The sequence below is a fragment of the Bos indicus genome, chromosome 3, assembly GCF_029378745.1.
Source record: "Bos indicus isolate NIAB-ARS_2022 breed Sahiwal x Tharparkar chromosome 3, NIAB-ARS_B.indTharparkar_mat_pri_1.0, whole genome shotgun sequence".
Classification (NCBI taxonomy): domain Eukaryota; kingdom Metazoa; phylum Chordata; class Mammalia; order Artiodactyla; family Bovidae; genus Bos; species Bos indicus.
The window spans coordinates 92,568,335-92,589,413 of NC_091762.1; the positions used below are offsets into that span (position 1 = coordinate 92,568,335).

At 48.0% G+C, this 21,079-nt stretch overlaps 1 protein-coding gene across 2 annotated transcripts; it reads right to left on the reverse strand.

Annotated features, from left to right (window-relative positions):
* On the reverse strand, nucleotides 1-20,458 carry DIO1 (iodothyronine deiodinase 1). Of its 2 annotated transcripts, XM_019957430.2 has the most exons (4): nucleotides 20,033-20,438; nucleotides 7,527-7,670; nucleotides 3,270-3,469; nucleotides 1-1,039 (listed from the first exon to the last, which is right to left on the reverse strand). In XM_019957430.2, exons 1-4 carry the CDS (start codon nucleotides 20,367-20,369, stop codon nucleotides 971-973), a joined length of 750 nt encoding a protein of 249 aa, XP_019812989.1. In that variant the 5' UTR covers nucleotides 20,370-20,438; the 3' UTR covers nucleotides 1-970. The 2 variants fall into 2 exon arrangements, with proteins under 2 accessions (XP_019812989.1, XP_070642611.1); XM_070786510.1 differs by lacking the exons at nucleotides 1-1,039; nucleotides 3,270-3,469; nucleotides 7,527-7,670 and adding an exon at nucleotides 15,508-15,925 and having other exon boundaries at nucleotides 20,033-20,458.
* Between the last annotated feature and the right edge of the window lie 621 nt (nucleotides 20,459-21,079).

The window sequence follows — 21,079 nt, forward strand, 5'->3', positions numbered from 1 at the left end:
GAAGAGCCTGATAGTTTTTAATCATTCTATGTTAGCTTGCTGCATCTTAAAACATTTTCTTTCAAATCAAGTCACAGCCGTGTGTACTTTAGGCTGTGGCCGTCATGAACAAATATGAAAAGAGGCAGAGTTAAAACAGTACCAATGGTTATCCATTAGTCTGAGGTAATCTAATGCAAATGACCTTTTAGGAGACTTGTGAAGAAATCAGAGAAACAGGATTTCAGATATGAGTTTCTGTATAACTGAATGACAGCTCTGCAGTATTCGTTGTCTAGTTTGGTCAAGGTCATAGTGGTTTTAGGAAGCCAGTCCTCCCACCAAGCAGCTTGTTATAATTGAAAATAAAAGAAGATTCCCAGGTACGGAGAGCAAGACGTCTATGAAATATATTCAAAGGTGGTGAAGTGAGCACCTCCTCTTCTACTGTAGAACTGAAAATATATTACTGTGAAAACTCACCCATCACTGCCACCATCCTTTGTTTTAAGTGTTTTGGCAAGAAAAGGATTACCGTCTGTACTGTCTGCTCCCATTCTCTTTGAATTCCTTTGAAAACCTGGAGTTATCCCCATGCTTAGTTCTAAAAGCCAATTTAGTGTCTTAAATGATCAATTCTTTAAATGGCAAATTTGGTACAGTGAACTTACTTCATTTAAAGAATGCCATATTAGAGTGGCTGAATACTCAGAAGGAAATGCAGCGTGTACCTGCTCTCATTCTTAGAATGCTGTGCAATGAACACAGTCTCCATGGTAGGAGCAGTACGGAATTATACCTTCTTTAATACTCAGCTTACTTGTGGCTTCATTTTCTCATTGCAACAATTGTTTGCTTGGATCAGAAAAATCCAGGCTAGTGATTCAACTGGGAACACAGGTCAAGAGGTAAATGTCAGCTGGGATGGGGGTCAAACCAAGCCTTAAGGGGCCCTCAGGTTGGGCACCTAGAACTGGGCAATCCGTCCAGATTAACTGTGGAGCTTTTCCAGAACAGCACGAACTTCCTCTGGATGGTAGTTCCAAGGACCAGGTTTACCCTGCAAGAGAAATGAGTCAGCATTTCCAGATTTCCAACTTGCGGGAATATGTAGGTCTGGAGCTGAGCTGAGCTGAGAGATTTGAGCTGGTGACACCTTTGTGGAAGTCGTCAGGATGGTGCAGTCAAGGGCAGATGTCCTTGAGATAGATGAGAGCACCCAGGGAAAGCATGTGGAATGGCACCAACATGTAATGGGAAGACTGGACAAAGAAGCAGGAGGAAAAGCAGAGCAGGTAAAGAAGATTTCAAAAGGAGAAAGGGATGTAGACAAATAAGCTTCTCTTCCACAACTGGACCTTCAGACCAGCCACCTCTCACATCAAGTTCTGCTCACTCTGCAGCAAACCACCTCTGCCTGTCTAACCCCACGGCCTCAGTTCAGCCCTCTTCACCTCCTGTTTAGGCAACTACGACCCCAGCTCCTTCAGTCCATTCTTTTTTTTTTTTAAGTTGGAGTATGTTTGCTTTACAATGTTGTGTTTGTTTCGTCCAGTCCGTTCTTCACCTAGTAGTCCATGATCTTTCTAAAGTAGAGGTCTGACTTGTGCTTCTCCCTGGCTCACAACTCTTCAGTGCCTCTTTGCTCTCATATGTAGGCTGAACTCCTTGGTCCAGAAAGAGCCTTTTATAATGGAAACGTCCCAACCCTCCACACCCTGCCCTAACATACCTCAGTGCTTCTGTCTCTCCTTCCTGTATTTGCAATGGTTTTTACTCACCATGTTCACGTGGCAGCCTCCTTATCCTAAGCAGGTGTCACCTCCTCTGAAAAGCCTGCCCTTCCTCAGGGTTCAGGAAATTTACTGTCTGAGAGCCAAATCTATCCTGATGTCTCACACCCTTTCCTTTACGTATTGTCTATGCCGGTTTTGTGCTACAATAGCAAAACTGAAGCGTTTCAGTGGGGATTATTTGGCCCCCACGGAGTCACATTTCCTATCTGGCCCTTTGCAGAACAGCTTTGATAAACCCTGCCCTGGAGCCTCACAGCACCCAGGAAGCTGTAACACTCTATTTATGCCTTCTTATTCCCTGCTCCTCCAGTTGTGAGTACTTCGAAGTAAGTTGTGTCTCCTTTTAAACTTGCGCTTGTGTTTCCAGTACTTGCTCAGAGCCTAACCCCAGGTAGGGACTCAGTACCCAGCTTGCCTCAACCAGGCCACCTCGGTACTGTGTCACAGGGGACGGGAAGGGAAGAAGGACTCGAACCCTCGTGCTGTGACCCTTAGCATTCTGAGAATTTATGTGAAGGTTGTTGCTTGTTTCGCCGGCATGAATAAGGCCCGCCTGACCCATGGGCAGAGAGGCACCCCAGAGCTGGGTTTCATGTGCTCCCCCAGGTTTGAATCCCTTCAGCAGATGTAAAACTAATTTCTATCCCCTCAGGGGAGGCTATCGATTCCCAGGTGGCACTAGTGGTAAAGAATCTGCCTGCCAACGCAGAAACCACAGGAGACACAGTTTCGATCCCTAGGTTGGGAAGATCCGCTGGAGAAGAAAATGGCAACCCACTCCAGTATTCTTGCTTGGAAAATCCCATGGACCGAGGAGCCTGGTGGGCTACACTCCATGGGGCTGCAGAGAGTCAGACAAGACTGATGACTGAGCACCGCACAACACACAACAGAGGAGGCTCACAGTGCCCCCAGGATCAGAAGCTGTGCTCCCTTCCTTCACCCTCACCAAGCTGGAAGCATTAAAGGGGTACATGGTCCCCAGAAAAGCAGACTGGGCTCAGCAGCATTTGCCGCTCCAAACTATAGAGGAGGTGTTCTTCTGGCCTCTATACCTGTTTCCAGGTTCAGGCCTGTCTCAGGGATTAGCAGCTTCAGACCCTCCCACTCCCATCCCATCCCAGACGATTTAGAATTGAAATAGGAGCCTTGAGCAACTTGGCCTTAGGCAAGTCCAGTTCCTCCTCTGAGCACTATTCCTGAAATGGAAACATTGTCTCTCAAAGCAAACCAGGGCTGGGCCAGTCTTCTGCATTCAGAAGGCTCCCGGGAAGCTGCAACACCAGTCCAAATGCTATGGCCTTTCTTGTGCATTATTTCATCCCCTGTGAGGTGGGGGTCCATGTTTCCATTTTAGAAAAGAAGAAACTGAAGCTCCAAGAGGGTAAAGGACTTGCCTGTGGTCACGTGGCTGGTAAATGACCAGGCAACGATTTGAAACGTGGTCCTCTCTATGCCCTTGCCCTGCCCTCCCTGGGTCCCACAAGTCCCCACCTTGTACAGGACCCTGCCCTCCTGGAGCACATAGAGCCGCTCTGGCAGTGCTGCGTAGCACGAGCTGCTCTGGTTCGTCATTGTGTCTACCACCACGGGGCACGGGGGGCTCCTGTCCAGCAGCAGGTGGGCTGCCCGCAGGCGGTCCTGGAGATTCCGGTGATTCTTGATGTCCACATTGTTCTTAAAAGCCCAGCCATCTGTAACAGAAAGACCTGTGGGTCAGATACTGCCCCCACTTTTAACTGAGGGTCCCAGATGGAGGACTTCTCAACTTTGGCACTACTTACAGTTTGGGCTAGATAATTCTTGTTGTGGGGGCTGTTTTGTGTGTTGTAAGCTGTTAAGCAGCGTCTTTGGCCACTACACACTAGATGTCAGTGGTGTCACCTTGCCTTCAGCTTGTGACAACCGAAAATGTCTCAGACATTGCCAAATGCCCTCTGCAGGACAAAAATTACCCTTGGTTGAGAACCACTGCTGTCACACCATCTCCTCCAGGAAGCCTTCCTTGATACACTCAGCTGTGTGATATTGGGCAGGCTCTTTAAATCTTTTTAAATTCTCAGTTTTCCCATCTGCTAAATGAATTAAAAGAACCCACATTTCAGTTAGCTGTAAGGCTTACCTGAGATAATTCTGTAGAATTCCCAGTATTCTACCTGGTTCATTGTAGCTGCTTAAAAACTATTGACTTATATTGCCTGACTGCCCCAAAATAGCAGACAAGTAGAGAAGAAGCCAGTTTTCATTCTTTTTTTTTTCTTTTCAGTTTTCATTCTCTACTACTGGTATTCTACTATTTTTCTCCGGAGATGCCCCACCCCCACCCCGAACCAACTCTATTTAAGCTTGCTTCACTTTAAATCAGTGGCCCCCAGCAATTTTGGCTCTAGGGACCGGTTTTGGGAAGACAGGTTTTCCATGGACTGGGTGGTGGGTGGGGGGATGATTTGGGGATGATTCAAGTGCGTAACATTAATTGTGCACTTTATTTCTATTATTATTATATCAGCTGCAACTCAGATCATCAGGCATTAGACCCTAGAGGTTGGGGACCCCTGCTTTAAAGGGAAGGGGATTTTCAATTGGCTTCATTGGCCGAGATGCCCATCTGCCAACCTAAAGGAGCTGGTCCTCATTAGTGAATGGGCCCACAGGTTGAAAAAATGTCCATAAATTTTTATGGACCTGGTACTGGCCTTGCCCTTCTACTTGCCCCATATCTGGGGAGATTGGAACCCAGATAAAGTGGTGTGGGTTCTTTCAGAAGCCATGGGGCCTGCATTTATAATAGTTGCCTCCCAGGGTAATGTAAGCAGCAGAACTGGCTCTTCCTTCTTGTGCTTCAAAGTCCTCTCAAAGTACTTCTCCCCTAGGAAAACCCAGGGTCAGAAGAAATTCACATCCAGTTAAAACAGCCTGGACTCAGTTTAAAGTATTTATTAACTGCCCCAAGACAGCTAAACCTTGTGGATGACAGTAACACCAACTTATACGTGTGTCATGTCTAGGCGGGCAGTCTTTTCCATCCATTAGCTCCCCGGCGCTTCACAGGATGTCCTTCTCATCCCCACCCTGCAGCTGGGAATGTGGAGGCCCAGAGAGCAACCTTTAACTGTGAGTTCTTTAGAGACAGGCGCTGCATGTACCTTTCATCTCCATGTATCCCTTGGCCCAGCACAGGGCTGGACACCTAGTAGGTATTCAGTAAATTCTGTTAAGTGGGTTATTCTGGGAGACATGTGTTTGCATGCTCAGTCATATCTGACTCTTTGCGAACCTATGGACCATAGGCTGCCAGGCTCCTCTGTCCATGGGATTCTCCAGGGAAGAATAATGGAGTAGGTTGCCATCCTCCAGGGGATCTTCCCAACCCAGGGATTGAACCCGTGTCTCTTATGTCTCCTGCATTGGCAGGTGGGTTCTTAACCGCTAGTGCCACGTGGGAAGACTTGTTCTGGAAGATAGGTGCTATTATTCAATTTTAGTGACACAAAAGTGGGCATGGAAGGTAAGCTGTCCAGGTCACGTGGCCAGCACATGATGCAGCTAGGGCGATCTTCCTACCACAATGCATGCCTTCCTGTAATTTACCTGGACAGACACGTGGTATGTGGGGGAAAAGGAAGTCAACTGATTGGCTTAGACCTCCTAGGATTGGTGGACACTGGCTCTGTGCATTTTAGTTCTGGGATTCAGGCCTTACCTACTTCTGACTGATGGAGTGAGTACCCTGGGGAAAGAGTTGGGGTGGAAGAAGAAATGCTTGAACTAGGAGTGGCACAGCACAGAGGGTACACAGCACAGCGGGTACACAGCACAGCCACCAGTGTGGGTCAGGGCTGGAAGAGGAAGCCTTTCCCTCAGTGGCTTGAGATGGACAGCCCTGGGTCCAGGAAAGGGTTAAACCTGCTCAGTCGGATTCCAGGAGAAAGCAGGGGAGGAGACAGGTATCAGGAAATTTCTGTGATGATCCAACTGCTCTTGTTGCACTTTGCAACTTGTTCTATTAGAGATTAAAGCTGGATTCTCTACAACCTTGTGACTCCAAGCATGGTCCCTGGACCAGCAGGCTCAACACTACCTGGGGGCATGGCTTAAAGTGCCAAGTCTCAGGCCCCCCCTCTGCTGCCCTGTGATCCAGAACCTGCATCTTAACAAGATTACCCGGTAACTCGAGCGCACTTTAAAGACTGAGCAGCGCTGCCCCCAGAGTTAAATCCGCTTTGGCAGAGCTTCCACCATCAACTGTGTGAACATCAAGGCATCGCCTCCTCTCAGCCATGGAGACCCTGACACCTGTAGGTGTCCAAGTTCTCTTTTCTTTCATTGATGGCTGCTGCTCTCCCAAAGGGTATTTAACAAAGAAACACATTGTTCTTGACTTTGCTCTACTGTTGCCTGTGCTGTTTGTTTTGAATTTTATTTTGGAAATGTTCAAATATACATAAAAGTAGAGAGAACAGCTTCATCAACCTCCATGTAACTGTTACCCTATGCTAATATTTTTAATTGCCCCAAAGTCTTCAATGAAGATAGAAGCTGCCAGTTAAATGAGCACAGTGTCAGGCTGAAAGCAGTTCTCCAACCTCTGGGTGCATATAAGTTAAGATGCAATGGGCCTAGGGTGGCCCTGGAACATGCATTTCAACAGGCAACCCACAGGGCTCAGACACGAGGGATCTAGGGACTACTCTGGGGAAAGGGCTGATGGAGCAGCTTTGCTGATAATTAATAACAATCTCTAAACACATGGATGAGCCAGCAAGGCTAATACTGGTCTAAACGCTCACTTACTCACCCAACTTTCACTGAGCTCTGACTATAACATGGACTCTGCCAGGTGCTGAGTGACAGATGACTGAAACAGCTTCTTGTGGGGTGATGGGGTGAATAAATAATCCTCGTTTTACTCAGCCACATGAGCCTTCTTGCCTTCTCCAACCTCTGAGTTTGAGGCTTGGGCTAAACTCTTGGGTTCCGTTCCCATAAAAATCAGGAAGACAGGGATGTGTCTGATTATCCTGTAAAGTTCAAGAAGCTTCGACCAAGCTGTAGAAGTTTCAGGGAGGGACATGTCTGCCCGTGGTACGGCAGGACTTTCTCACAGAGCTGTTCAGCAAAGGAACAAGATTTCCCATTAAATAATAAAGATGAGCCGTCACCTATTAGGAGCTGAAACAAGGATTGCAGCCTCAGGTAAAAGCTGGCCCAGAGCAGGGGTTCTCAAAGTGTGGTCCCCCAATCCACAGCTTCAGCATCACTCAGAGATGGTTAGAAATGTAAATTATTAGGCCCCACACCAGGTTTAACTCCAACTCTGGGGTGGGGTCCAGCAGTCTGCTTTCACAAGCCCTGGTGCTTCTGGTGCTCACGATGCTTGGGAACCATGGACGGAGATGAACCAGGGAGAAGCTCCCCTGGAGCTTGGAGAGCCTTAGGATGGATCTCACACATTGCTAGAGCCGCCGTTTCACTCGTGACCTTTCATGAGGTCTAAATTCCTTGTGATTGTGCTCAGATGAGCTCCTCCCCTTGATTCCCCGACTTACCCACTCAGAATGATATAAGCACTCCAGGTTTCTGCTCTGTGTGACTAGCGGAGAGCACAGACTATGGAGTTAGCGAGTAGGGGGTAGACCTAGCAGTGACTGAGTTAGGTCCTCAACAAACAGTGACTCTTTCCTTCTCTCTTCCTCTTCTTCCCACCCCAAACCATGAGCGAAGGGGAGAGGGAAGGATATCTTTTTTTACCTGATGCATGTGCTTCTTCGATGTAAATGATGAGAAAATCTGCTACGGAACCAAAATCTTCAATAAGTCTCTTGAACTGGTCAAATTTGAAAATAAATGAAGGTCAGGTGCAACTTCCAAAATTCAGCACCAAGGGTCTGTTGCCTAAAACAAATGGAACCATCATCAACCAGTAACTGACACATAGCATTTCTTTTGCGAGCACCGTCTTCACTCCTGCTTTCATTGTTACCTTTATTTCCTCTCTAAGATGGAGACGGGGCACAGTGCAGGGGCAAGGGGAGGGCAGAAGCTTAGAACACACGATTTAGCAGAGGCTAGAGCCAGTTGACTCCTCTCCAGAATGAAGGGATTCTATCAGGCAGTCTCAGTGGATCACCTGCACTCACTGGGAAGTAAATAATGACAAAAAGAGTCCCTTTCATGCAGTGATACGGCAGGCACCCATCTGTTCTCTCACTGATGTGATTAGTGTACTACAAGGTGGGTGATTTTTTACCCTCTGGCTTATAGGCTTATTCCATGTCACACAGCAGGTCAATGGTGGTGTTAAACCCAACATTCTGGCTTCTGGATTCTCAATCTGGTGCTCTTCCTATTCAAAGTACCTCAGTTCCCTCACTCACAAATGGACATAATAACAATATTTACCTGATAGGATTGTTCTAAGGATTAGGTAAATTAAAGCAGAAAAGGGCTTAGAATGGTGCCTACCCATAGTAGGTACCCAATAAGTGTAATATTGCTCAAACTACCACACAATTGTACTCATCTCACACACTAGTAAAATAATGCTCAAAATTCTCCAAGCCAGGCTTCAGCAATATGTGAACCGTGAACTTCCAGATGTTCAAACTGGTTTTAGAAAAGGCAGAGGAACCAGAGATCAAATTGCCAACATCTGCTGGATCATAGAAAAAGCAAGAGAGTTCCAGAAAAACATCTATTTCTGCTTTATTGACTATGCCAAAGCCTTTGACTGTGTGGATCACAATAAGCTGTGGAAAATTCTGAAAGAGATGGGAATACCAGACCACCTAACCTGCCTCTTGAGAAATTGGTATGCAGGTCAGAAAGCAACAGTTAGAAGTGGACATGGAACAACAGACTGGTTCCAAATAGGAAAAGGAGTACATCAAGGCTGTATATTGTCACCCTGCTTATTTAACTTACATGCAGAGTACATTATGAGGAACGCTGGGCTAGAGGAAGCACAAGCTGGAATCAAGATTTCCGGGAGAAATATCAATAACCTCAGATATGCAGGTGACACCACCCTTATGGCAGAAAGTGAAGAAGAACTAAAGAGCCTCTTGATGAAAGTAAAAGAGGAGAGTGAAAAAGTTGGCTTAAAGCTCAACATTCAGAAAACGAAGATCAAGGCATCTGGTCCCATCACTTCATGGCAAATAGATGGGGAAACAGTGGAAACAGTGTCAGACTATTTTTGGGGGCTCCAAAATCACTTTAGATGGTGATTGCAGCCATGAAACTAAAAGACGCTTACTCCTTAGAAGGAAAGTTATGACCAACCTAGATAGCGTATTCAAAAGCAGAGACATTACTTTGCCAACAAAGGTCCATCTAGTCCAGGCTATGGCTTTTCCAGTGGTCATGTATGGATGTGAGAGTTGGACTGTGAAGAAAGCTGAGCACCGAAGAATTGATGCTTTTGAGCTGTGGTGTTGGAGAAGACTCTTGAGAGTCCCTTGGACTGCAAGGAGATCCAACCAGTCCATTCTAAAGGAGATCAACCCTGAATATTCATTGAAAGGACTGATGCTGAAGCTGAAACTCCAATACTTTGGCCACCTGATGTGAAGAGCTGATTCATTTGAAAAGATCCTGATGCTGGGAAAGATTGAGGGCAGGAGGAGAAGGGGACGACAGAGGATGAGATGGTTGGATGGCATCACTGACTCGATAGACATGGGTTTGGGTGGTCTCTGGGAGTTGGTGCTAGACAGGGAGGCCTGGCGTGCTGCGGTTCATGGGGTCGCAAAGAATCAGACATGACTGAGTGACTGAACTGAACTGAACTGAGTAAGTGTAAGCTCTCATCTCTTCTCTGAGCTGTGAAGTGGGAACAGTGGAGAAGGCTCCAGAAAGAGTGAAATGTGGGGCTTGGTCACATAATTGGCTGGGCCAGGGCAAAATGAAAATTCAAGGCCTTTCATTCAAAAAGTAGGGGAAAGTGCCAATAAATACATTAAAATAGTTTTCTGGTTCAGTATCTCTCTTGCCCTGGCATGCTGCTTTTTAGTTGCTATTTAATATCAGGTTCCCTTGGGCACAGAGATATTCATAGGGTGAATGTAGACTCTCACAGTCACCCAGGAGCCCCCGGATTCTGCATACATGTCTGTATATTTGTGGCTGCTGGCAACCAGCTTTCCTTTCCCTCCAGCCACCAGACCAGTGTCCCATGCCCCGGCCAGGAGCGCAGAAACTGAGCCAGACATGTCATCTTCACACCTGCCATCTCCCACACCCACAGGGTATAGCAACTTCCATGCAGGGACATGCTCGGTACCTCGAGGAAAGGAGTGGCGGCAAAAGCCTTCTCCCATTAAGTCACCCGAGTCACTTGCCAAATGGATTCGTGGCACTGTCAGCTCAGGCTGGGGATGCCCACCTCCATGCCCTCCTGTGAGACGCTGCAGGATGCCCACACCTGACCCTAACCTTTCCTATTCCTGGGTCCAGACCCTCTCTGGGCCTGCAGGTGGCAGCAGCCACTGGGTGGGAGCAAGGAGGTTGGACGGGCTGGGGCCCTGGCAGTGGCGGGGTGGTCCTGGGAGAACTGTTAGGGGTGGGGGAGAGGGAGGGGGGAGGCTGTAGGAAACAGGAACCTGTGTGAGCCAAGGCTCCAAGTCCCTGAGGCATGTCCAATTGTCCAAAAAGTCTTCTCTCGCAAAATACAAATTAAGGATAAAACTATCAAGAATTTCAAGACAGTTCTAGCGGAGCGCTCAGTTCAGTCGCTCAGTCATGTCCGACTCTTTGTGACCCCAGGAATCGCAGAACACCAGGCCTCCCTGTCCATTACCAACTGTCGGAGTCCACCTAAACCCGTGTCCATTGAGTTGGTGATGCCATCCAACCAGCTCATCCTCTGTCGTCCTCTTCTTCTCCTGCCCTCAATCTTTCCCAGCATCAGGATCTTTTCAGATGAGTTAGCTGTTTGCATCAGGTGGCCAAAGTACTGGAGTTTCAGCTTCAGCATCAGTCCTTCCAAAGAGCGCTCAGCCCCTTCTGAATAAGCACCCTTCATGATTCACTGGTCCCATACCCAGGAAGACAGCCCTGGGTGAGAGCCTTCTGTAACTCCTCCAGTAGGTCCTGCACTGTGACATGGCCAGTTTAAGTGTCTGCATCCCACAGGCTACTCACTGTCCCTGAGGGCAGGGCCTATTCCTCATTCTTCCTCACATCCCCAACACTGAGTATACCCTCATCGCAATACAAGCATTCACAGTGCTAATAAGGTGCACAGTTCTCTACCACACACGGGATTCAGCACAGAGCAGAAGCAGCAGGTCTCTGCCTGTGTGCAATTAGAATGTGAAAATGTTAGTTGCTCAGAAGCGTCAGACTCTTTGCGACGCCATGGACTGTAGCCCACAAGGCTGCTCTGACCATGGAATTCTCCAGGCAAGAATACTGGAGTGGGCTGCCATTTCCTTCTCCAGGGGATCTTCTCGACCCAGGGATTGAACCTGGGTCTCCCGCATTGCAGCCAGATTCTTTACCATCTGAGCCACCAGGGAAGCCCCTGTGCAACTGAAGATCTGTTTAATGGGGAGACAGGCAGGAAACAAGAAAATCATAAAAGAAGTCATTTCAAGTTGTGATAAGTATCAGAAAAGAGACTATAAAGGAGTGACATGACATTGTGGGTCAGGGGAGGCCTCTAAGGAGATGCCGTTTACCCTGAGAAATAGGAAAGAGCCAACCATGGGCAAAGGGAGGGGGGTCATTCCAGGCAAAGGGGCGCCACATCCAAAGGCCCAAGAGGGACAGAGCTTGGTGTATTGAGAGACCTGCAAGGCCACTGTGACTGGAACCAGGCCAAGGGCAATGAGAGAGGTGACTGGAGAGGTAGGTAGGGCAAAAGCAGGCAGGCTCTCCTATGCCATGGCATAGAATGTGGATTTTCTTCCAGGTCCAGGGGGACATCATGGAGATAAAGCAAGGATGGTGGACATTTGCTGCAATTTTGGCTGCCCAGCCTGTAGCCCTCCTTCCTGCTTGGAATTCCCTATTTTTTGTACTATTGATAGGGGATTGTGCCCAGCCTTGCTCTGTGGAAGAGAGACGGGCCAGGTCCATTCTCCTTCCCAGCAGCCAGGGCACAGGCTGGGCTGGTTGGACCCTCCCATGTAGTTCTTTGATTCTGGAGTGATTGAGATGGTAGAACCCATCCACGCCCCAGTGGTAGAGCCCCAAGGGGATGGTGAAGTCCCTACAGTGGAGAGGGATTTCCCATGGCAACCACAGTGTCAGCAGCTTCCAGGCCCAACTGCTGAAACTAAAAGATTGTTCAGGCCCAGTGCTCCTGCTGTGATTGATTCTGGGGAGCCTGTAACATTTTTCTAACACACTTGGCATTTATACATGTGGAAATGGGTGTGACTAAGAAAACCCAAGTGAGTTTCTGTTGCTTACAAGCCAAAACTCTGATTGCTACTGTAGGCTATGAGATGAAAAATGATCAGTTGACCCTTTAAAATGGGCCTGGCTGCTCAGTGGAGAAAGGATTGAGAGTGAAAACAGAAGAGGGGCAGAAGCAGTTAGAGGTAGTTGGGGAAATCCACAATGGAGTTAATGGGAGTCTAGGCTAGTGTGCAGTACTCTTGCCTGGAAAATCCCATGGACGGAGGAGCCTGGTGCACTGCAGTCCATGGGGTCGCTAGGAGTCTGACACGACTAAGCGACTTCACTTTCACTTTTCACTTTCATGCATTGGAGAAGGAAATGGCAACCCACTCCAGTGTTCTTGCCTGGAGAATCCCAGGGACAGGGGAGCCTGGTGGGCTGCCGTCTATGGGGTCACACAGAGTCGGACACGACTTGATGAGACTTAGCAGCAGCAGCAGGCTAGTGTGTGTGTACAGGGGGAAGGGTCAAAGGTAGAACTGATGGGACTTGTTGATGGATGGGGAGTGGAGGACATTTTAACTTGCTTGTGGTTTCTTTGGTTAGTTATTTCTTTAACTTGTTCCACAAAGGATTTAAAGGAGCTTACACATATAATAAAATATGAAATAAAAGAATTTGAAAGCCATGGCCCTCCAGGAGGCTCAGATCTCATGCATTCGTTGTACTGCTGCTGCTGTGCTAAGTCGTGGCTGACTCTTCTCGACCCCATGGTCCGGCAGGCTCCTCTGTCCATGTGATTTCCCAGGCAAGAATACTTCAGTGGGTTGCTATTTCCTTCTCCAGGGAATCTTCCTGACCCAGGAACTGAACTAGAATCTCCTGCATTGGCAGATGAATTCTTTACCACTGAGCCACCTGGGGAGCCCACGCATTCATTATAACTGAGCTAATATTGACTCTGAGTTTCCAGATGGCCAAGGAAAAGGAGAAACATGATTGCTTATATATTCCTCATTTTTCAGTACTTGAGGAGAAAGCAAGCCTGTTCCACTGGAGATACAAAGTTCTTGTCATCCTTGCCTCGAAGATGATCTCACAGGAGGCCCTAGGGGGCACTGGGAGGGCCTCAGCTGGTTGCCTCCTCACCGCATGTGACAGGTTTGCTCAGGTCACAGCAGGGGAGGCTCAGAGGCCAGTCATAACTCAGTGGCTAGCTACTGGCCTCCAATGACCCCAGGGAGTCACCCTTCAGATAAGAACTGAGGAGATTTAAGGTCAGGACCAGAGCCAACTATGGGCTGTCTGGAAATTTGTTTTTAATGGGATAAAAAATTTCAACATCCACTGATTAGGACGTGAAGAAACACAGTCATTTGTTTAATTATTTATAGTGTGGCTGGGTGCAGTGATCAGTACTGAGGGCAAAGTTTCAGCTTAGATCCCTGCTTTTCTGGTAGCAGACAGAAAATGGATGGAGGCGAGGGGGTGGCCGGACTGGGGACTGGCCCCCTGCACATGTCCACAGGCCACACTGCAGAGGACACCAGTTCAGGAACATCAAGCAAGAACTGACTGTCAAGTCCAGCTTGTTTGTGTAAGTGGGGAAACGGCTCTGTGGTAGCACTAGACTCAAACCCATCATTGGTTAACTTACTGGTCAGCCCCCAAACCAGTAAATTAATCCCCACACCAGGCTCTCTTAGCAGAGAAAACCAGCCTGTTTATAGTCACTAGATGACCCCTTATAAGTATATTTGGAGAGATTTTAGAAGATTTTAAATGGGGGATGAAATAAATCTAGTTTCAGAGCAATGGCCAGGTTCCAGGACAAGCGGTCATCCAGATTTGCCTTCCACCCCAACACGCAGTCAGTGCTGCGTGGCCTGTGTGTGTCTCGCGTGTGCGGGTGCAGGTACCTGCAGAGGATAAGAGGCGGCTGAGTTTCTCTGAGCTTCTGTTTTTTTATCCAACATTAGAAAGCACACCAGCTGAGAGTCAGAAGTCTCAAGTTCTTGTTCGGACTCTACAAGAACTCTCTGTGTGACTCTGAGCAAGTCCTTTACCTCTGCATAGAAGTTAAATAAGCAGGGTGACAATATACAGCCTTGACGTACTCCTTTTCCTATTTGGAACCAGTCTGTTGTTCCATGCCCAGTTCTAACTGTTGCTTTCTGACCTGCATATAGGTTTCTCAAGAGGCAGATCAGGTGGTCTGGTATTCCCATCTCTTTCAGAATTTTCCACAGTTTATTGTGATCCACACAGTCAAAGGCTTTGGCATAGTCAATAAAGCAGAAGTAGATGTTTTTCTGGAACTGGGCCTTTGCATCTGAAAAAATGAAAGGGTTGCTTTATATGATCTGTAAAGAGTCTTCCCTGGAGAAGGCACTGGCGACCCATTCCAATACTCTTGCCTGGAAAATCCCGTGGATGGAGGAGCCTGGTGGGCTGCAGTCCATGGGGTCACTAGGAGTCGGATACGACTGAGCAGCTTCATTTTCACTTTTCACTTTCACGCATGGGAGAAGGAAATGGCAACCCACTCCAGTGTTCTTGCCTGGAGAGTCCCAGTGACAGCAGAGCCTGGTGGGCTGCCGTCTATGGGGTCGCACAGAGTCAGACACGACTGAAGCGACTTAGCAGCAGCAGCAGCAAAGAGTCTTCCCAAATCCCAAAGAAAGGCAATGCCAAAGAATGCTCAAACTACCACACAACTGCACTCATCTCACACGCTAGTAAAGTAATGCTCAAAATTCTCCAAGCCAGGCTTCCACAATACATGAACCATGAACTTCCAGGTGTTCAAGCTGGTTTTAGAAAAGGCAGAGGAACCAGAGATCAAATTGCCAACATCCACTGGATCATGGAAAAAGCAAGAGAGTTCCAGAAAAACATCTACTTCTGCTTTATTGACTATGCCAAAGCCTTTGACTGTGTGGATCACAATAAACTGTGGAAAATTCTGAAAGAGATGGGAATACCAGACCACCTGATCTGCCTCTTGAGAAACCTATATGCAGGTCAGAAAGCAACAGTTAGAACTGGACATGGAACAACAGACTGGTTCCAAATAGGAAAAGGAGTACGTCAAGGCTGTATATTGTCACCCTGCTTATTTAACTTCTATGCAGAGTACATCACGAGAAATGCTGGGCTGGAAGAAGCACAAGCTGGAATCAAGATTGCTGGGAGAAATATCAATAACCTCAAACATGCAGATGACACCACCCTTATGGCAGAAAGCGAAGAGGAACTAAAAAGCCTCTTGATGAAAGTGAAAGTGGAGAGTCAAAAAGTTGGCTTAAAGCTCAACATTCAAAAAACGAAGATCATGGCATCTGGTCCCATCACTTCATGGGAAATAGATGGAGAAACAGTGGAAACAGTGGCTGACTTTATTTTTCTGGGCTTCAAAATCACTGCAGATGGTGCTTGCAGCCATGAAATTAAAAGACGCTTACTTCTTGGAAGGAAAGGTTATGACCAACCTAGTTCAGTTCAGTTCAGTCGCTCAGTCATGTCCCACTCTTTGTGACCCCATGAATCGCAGCACGCCAGGCCTCTCTGTCCATCACCAACTCCGGGAGTTCACTCAGACTCACGTCCATCGAGTCAGTAATGCCATCCAGCCATCTTATCCTCTGTCGTCCCCTTCTCCTCCTGCCCCCAATCCCTCCCAGCATCAGAGTCTTTTCCAATGAGTCAACTCTTCACATGAGGTGGCCAAAGTACTGGAATTTCAGCTTTAGCATCATTCCTTCCAAAGAAATCCCAGGGCTGATATCCTTCAGACATACCTAGACAGCATATTAAAAAGCAGAGATATTACTTTGCCAGCAAAGGTCCATCTAGTCAAGGCTATGGTTTTTCCAGTGGTCATGTATGGATGTGAGAGTTGGACTGTGAAGAAAGCTGAGCGCCAAAGAATTGATGCTTTTGAACTGTGGTGTTGGAGAAGACTCTTGAGAGTCCCCCTGGACTGCAAGGAGATACAACCAGTCCATCCTAAAGGAGATCAGTCCTGGGTGTTCGTTGGAAGGACTAATGCTGAAGCTGAAATTCCAGTACTTTGGCCACCTCATGCAAAGAGTTGACTCATTGGAAAAGACCCTGATGGTGGGAGGGACTGGGGGCAGGAGGAGAAGGGGACGACAGAGGATGAGATGGCTGGATGGCATCACTGACTCGATGGACATGAGTTTGAGTGAACTCCGGGAGTTGTTGATGGACAGGGAGGCCTGGCGTGCTGCGATTCATGGGGTCGCAAAGAGTCGGACACGACTGAGCGACTGAACTGAACTGAACTGAAAAAGTCTTCCAGAACTTCCATCCTGGGGCTCCAAAATGAGTTTGGATTTATACTTAAAGCATACAGCAGAGCTCTTTAGTGGATTGATGGGTTTCCAAAGCTCTTACAGACTGTCTTTCTTATTTTTTTCCTTTTTAAAATTTTAATTTATTTTTTAATTGAAGGATAATTGTTTTACGAATTGTGTGGTTTCTGCCAAACATCAACACAGAATGTCTTTCTAATAAGCAGAACTGATCATGTTAACTCTGCTTGAAGATCCTTCTAAGAACTCACCAACACATTCAGAGTAAGGGCTCTTTGCTAAGACACAGAGGCCTTGGAAGCTCTGATCCCTGATGACACCTCCAGCCTCCTTCTTCACTCCTTCATGCCTCTCACACCCTGCTTCTACCAAACTGACTGATGCCCCTCCATGTATCAGACCTCTGCTGGCCCTCCCCTCCACCCTGCTCTGTTCACCACTCTCCTCTTCCTCACCCATCCCGAGGCTTCAGTCCTTACACCATCAGCTCACTGTTCTCTTCTCCAGGAAGCCCTCCCCTGACCATCTTCCCACCTGACCCTTCTCCTTCCTGAACTCCTTGGTTCCCTCTACCCCTCCATCATCTCCTTCCTTGAGTAATGAGATCTTCCAGTTGTGTTGATTTCTGTATCATCAGTACCTATTACTTCAGGGGACTCTGGACCAATGTGCTGAAATTCTATTTTATAAAAGTTTTTTTTCATTGCTCAGACTCCTCTCTCCATCATCAATTTCAGGTGCAGCAGCGGGGAGCAGAGACAAATAGAACAGTATCGAAAACGTACACTGAGGACTTCCCTGGTGATTCAGTGGCTAAGACTGCACTCCCAATGCAGGGGACCTGGGTTCGATCCCTAGTCAGGAAACTAGATTGCATGTGCCTCAACTAAGCATTCACATGCTGCAACAAAGACTGGTGAAGCCAAATAAATATTTTTAAAAATAAAATGTACACTGGCCCACTGGAAAGTAAGCAGTTAACATAAGCAAGTAAATGCTGTGAATTGGCCATGAGGCACGTTGGCTTTCATGGAGCTGATCACTAGATCATCAAAAGTCAGCAAATTGGCATGGTTCTGTCACAGGAGTTGGCATGAGGTAGACTCACAGTAAACATGAGCTGATTCTCATTGCTTTTATCATCAGTGGTCACTTAGTGAATGTTTGCTGAATAAACCAAGGTCATTTCTGCACTGCAGTTTAAGATCATGAACAAAAAAACTCTTACCCTTCCCTCTGATTGAAACACTCTTCCCTTTTCAAGCTACCAAAATCTTACTTATTTTTCAAGGCTTAACTCCAATGCCACCTCCTCCAGGAAACCTTCCAAGCCCTGCAGGTGAAGTTCATACCTTTTTAGTCTCCCCTCAGCCTCACGGAACTGTATGGACTTGTTATTACTTCTGTCTGTACCATGAAACCATAAATTCCTCAGACAAAAGAGCAAGCTCTTATCTAGCCCTGAGGAGCCCCTGGCGTCTAGCTGAGGATCTAGCTCAAGGGAAGTGCTCGTGAATGTCTGTTGAGGTACACTGGGAAAACAGGATGAAGAAGCCGGATCCTGGGTCTGACTTGGTCACTCCCTGGCTCCATCACCTTTGCTCTCAGTTTCCTCCACTTCCCTTTTAAAATGAGAGCACTGGATCAGGCCCACATCCCCCAGAGTGTGTTCTTTGGAACTAATATGACGATGATAGGCTATCCTTCCGGTGGACAATGGGAAGTTGTATGTGTGTGTTAGGAAAATTAGTCAGTGCTGTGTTAAAGTTTTTCAAGTTTTTTTTTTTTTTTTTTTTTAAGCTTCAGGGCCTCTCAGAGACTCTTATGTTCATGCACATGATGAATTTCCAGGGGGAGAGGATGTACTGTGCTTAGTCGCTCAGTCGTGTCTGACTCTTTGCTACCACATGGACTGTAGCCCGCCAAGCTCCTCTGTCCATGGCGGCTCTTCAGGCAAGAGTACTGGAGTAGGTTGCCATTTCCTTCTCCAGGGGATCTTCCCAACCCAGGGATCGAACCTGGGTCTCCCGCATTGCAGCCAGATTCTTTACCATCTGAGCCACCAGGGAAACCCAAGAATACTGGAGTGGGTAGCTTATCTCTTCTCCAGGGGATCTTTTGGGGCCAGGAATCAAACTGGGATCTCTTGCAGTGCAGGTGGATTCTTAACCAGATGAGCTACCAGGGAAGCCCAGAGGAGAGTATAGTATGCAGATTTCCCAAACTATTTTGACCAGGGAACATTATCTAGTAAAGCATATCTATGGGATTTGGTTCCCAAAGAACACACTTTGAAAAACAGTAGATTAGTCAATAACCTCAGGGACCTTCTCTCCTCTGTTTGCCGTGTTCATGCCCTGGGATTTCCACAGCCGTGTCCCAAGGTGCCCCCGCCTGGGCAGGAGGAAAACACTTGTGCTTGAGTAGCCAAGTGCTGGATAGGAAGGATCAGTGCCCAGGAGAGGTCCAGGCAGAGATCTAGGAGTTCAGAAGGGAGGGAGAGCAGGAGAGCTGTAGGGATCTGAGCTGGTGTCACAGGAGAGGCTTGAGAGCAGAGAGGAATGGTGGCGATGGAGGGGAAGGGCATCAGCACAGAGAAGGGAAAGCACAAAGGATGTACAAAAACCAGCAGTCCATCTGGAGGCAGTGTGCTGAGGGGAAGCCTGCAGGTGAAGTTGGGAAGAAAAGCTGGAGTCAGTCCACAGAGGACATGGAGAACAAGGCTGAGCCTGGGCTTCATCCCAGATGCAGACGGGGCTGCTGAAGGTTGGTGAGCTGGGGTACCAGTCAGCCAGGGATATGTTTGTGGAAGGGTCATCTGGTGACCATCCTCAAGTTAGGTGGGAAGAGAGGGCAAGATGGGGAGGAGGAAGACCTGGCAGGAAGAGCAGCTGTGAGGAAAAAAGAGAAACCTGACCAGAGAGGCCTTTAAGAGCCCAAACAGATAGAGCTGGTTTGTCTGGGAGAGGGAGAGAGAGAGATCTGCAACAAATATTTACTGGGCAACTGGCATGAGCCAGCAGCAGCCAGGGGGACCCAACAGTGGGTTAGAGCACAGCCTCCACTTGCATAGAGCTTGCAGGCTAGTGAAGAGGACAGACAATAATCAAACACCCACACATATTAACAATTACAAACCATGACAGGTGTGTAAAGAGAAATTTAGGGTATGAAGCATAGAAGAGGGGATTAAGTGAGATCAGGGGACTGGGATCAGGGGGTGCCACTGAGCAAGAGTCTGAAGGATGAGCCAGAGTGGACCAGATGGGGGCAGGGAGGTGGGGAGGGGATGGTGAAGACATCCCAGGCAGAGCAACTGTGCAATAAGAGCAGTGCTCAAGGAGCTGATGGCTAGTGTGACTGGTTTGCCATTTGATTGCCTGGGAAGGTGGTGATGTCACTCAGAAGAACAGAACCCAGGAGAAGTCCTTGTTTTCAGGAAGTGGGACGAGGACAGGAAGCCAGAAAAGGAGCAGCTGGAGCAGTGGCATTCAAGCTTCCATCCCACCCGCCCACCCCCCTCAAACACCCCCATCCAAGCACCTCTCGAGCTTGGACCAGCCGTCTGACCTTGCATGAAGTCCCAGATGCTGCACCTCTCTCCTGACAGGCGGACTACAGGACAGTTTGGGGCCAGACCCCCTTGTTCAGTCATGTCCTCCAGTCTCTGCCAACGGACCTTCAGGATAAACCAGAAATACTGGGTACTGAAGAAGGTAGGGATCCAGTTTTCATGGGAGAAGTGTGGGTTCCTGGTCATGCCAGTCTTCTCGCCCATGGCCAGGATGTTCTGCTTGACCCTCCTGGGAAACAGCGTCAGGAGCACTTTGCCTATGGCCACATGCAGGGCCACCTGAAAGAGGACCCAGAGCCTCTTCAGCCATAGCCCTGGCGAGGGCAGCCCCATCACAACACAGCCAGAGCTGGCTCTGAGGCCGGTGCACAGAGGAAACCTCCCGGCCACACAGGGCGGAGCTGGACAAAGGTGACGGATGGCGGCAGCCAACCCAGACAGAAGGAAGGTGCCAGGACAGAAGGGGTTTGCCTTCCGGTCAATAGAATGGAAAATTTCAAGCCAAGGGCTAAAGGTCTGTTGTAATGACCATTTCAGACTTTTTGCCTTACTTAACCTTTGAGAGACCCACTTCAGTGTTCTTGCCTGGAGAATCCCAGGGACGGGGAAGCCTGGTGGGCTGCTGTCTATGGGGTCGCACAGAGTCGGACACGACTGAAGCGACTTAGCAGCAGCAGCAAACTTTGAGAGATACCTGGATTGGAAGATTTCAGGTCCTAAATTCTCCCTCTGATAAAGTTAAAAAGCAAAAGCTTTAAACCGGCACGCTTAAAGGGACTCTGTGGTTCTTTAGAAAGGCTCTGTTGCAGTAAGTTCTACTGTTAATTATTTGTTTAATAATGTAAATTGTCCTTTTGCTGCTGAAGGATGTTTTCTCACTCACAGCTTCTAGCTAGTGGTTGTGAATTTCTGGAGGCCTAGCCCTCCCCAGAGCATTTGAGTCTGGAAGCTCTCCAGGTCGAGACTGAGCTGGGGACATCCCCAAGGAAACCTGGGCCTGCTCCTTCCCTCAGCACTCAGGGTAGAGTAATAAACACAATGCT

Bases quoted from the DNA above. Each gene is read 5' to 3' on its own strand.
- DIO1 (XM_070786510.1), bottom strand. From the start codon at position 20,369: ATGGGGCTGCCCTCGCCAGGGCTATGGCTGAAGAGGCTCTGGGTCCTC. The intron at 15,926-20,032 runs GTCAGACGGCTG...TATGCTGTCTAG, and splicing joins CATCTGGGACTTCATGCAAG to GTATGTCTGAAGGATATCAG.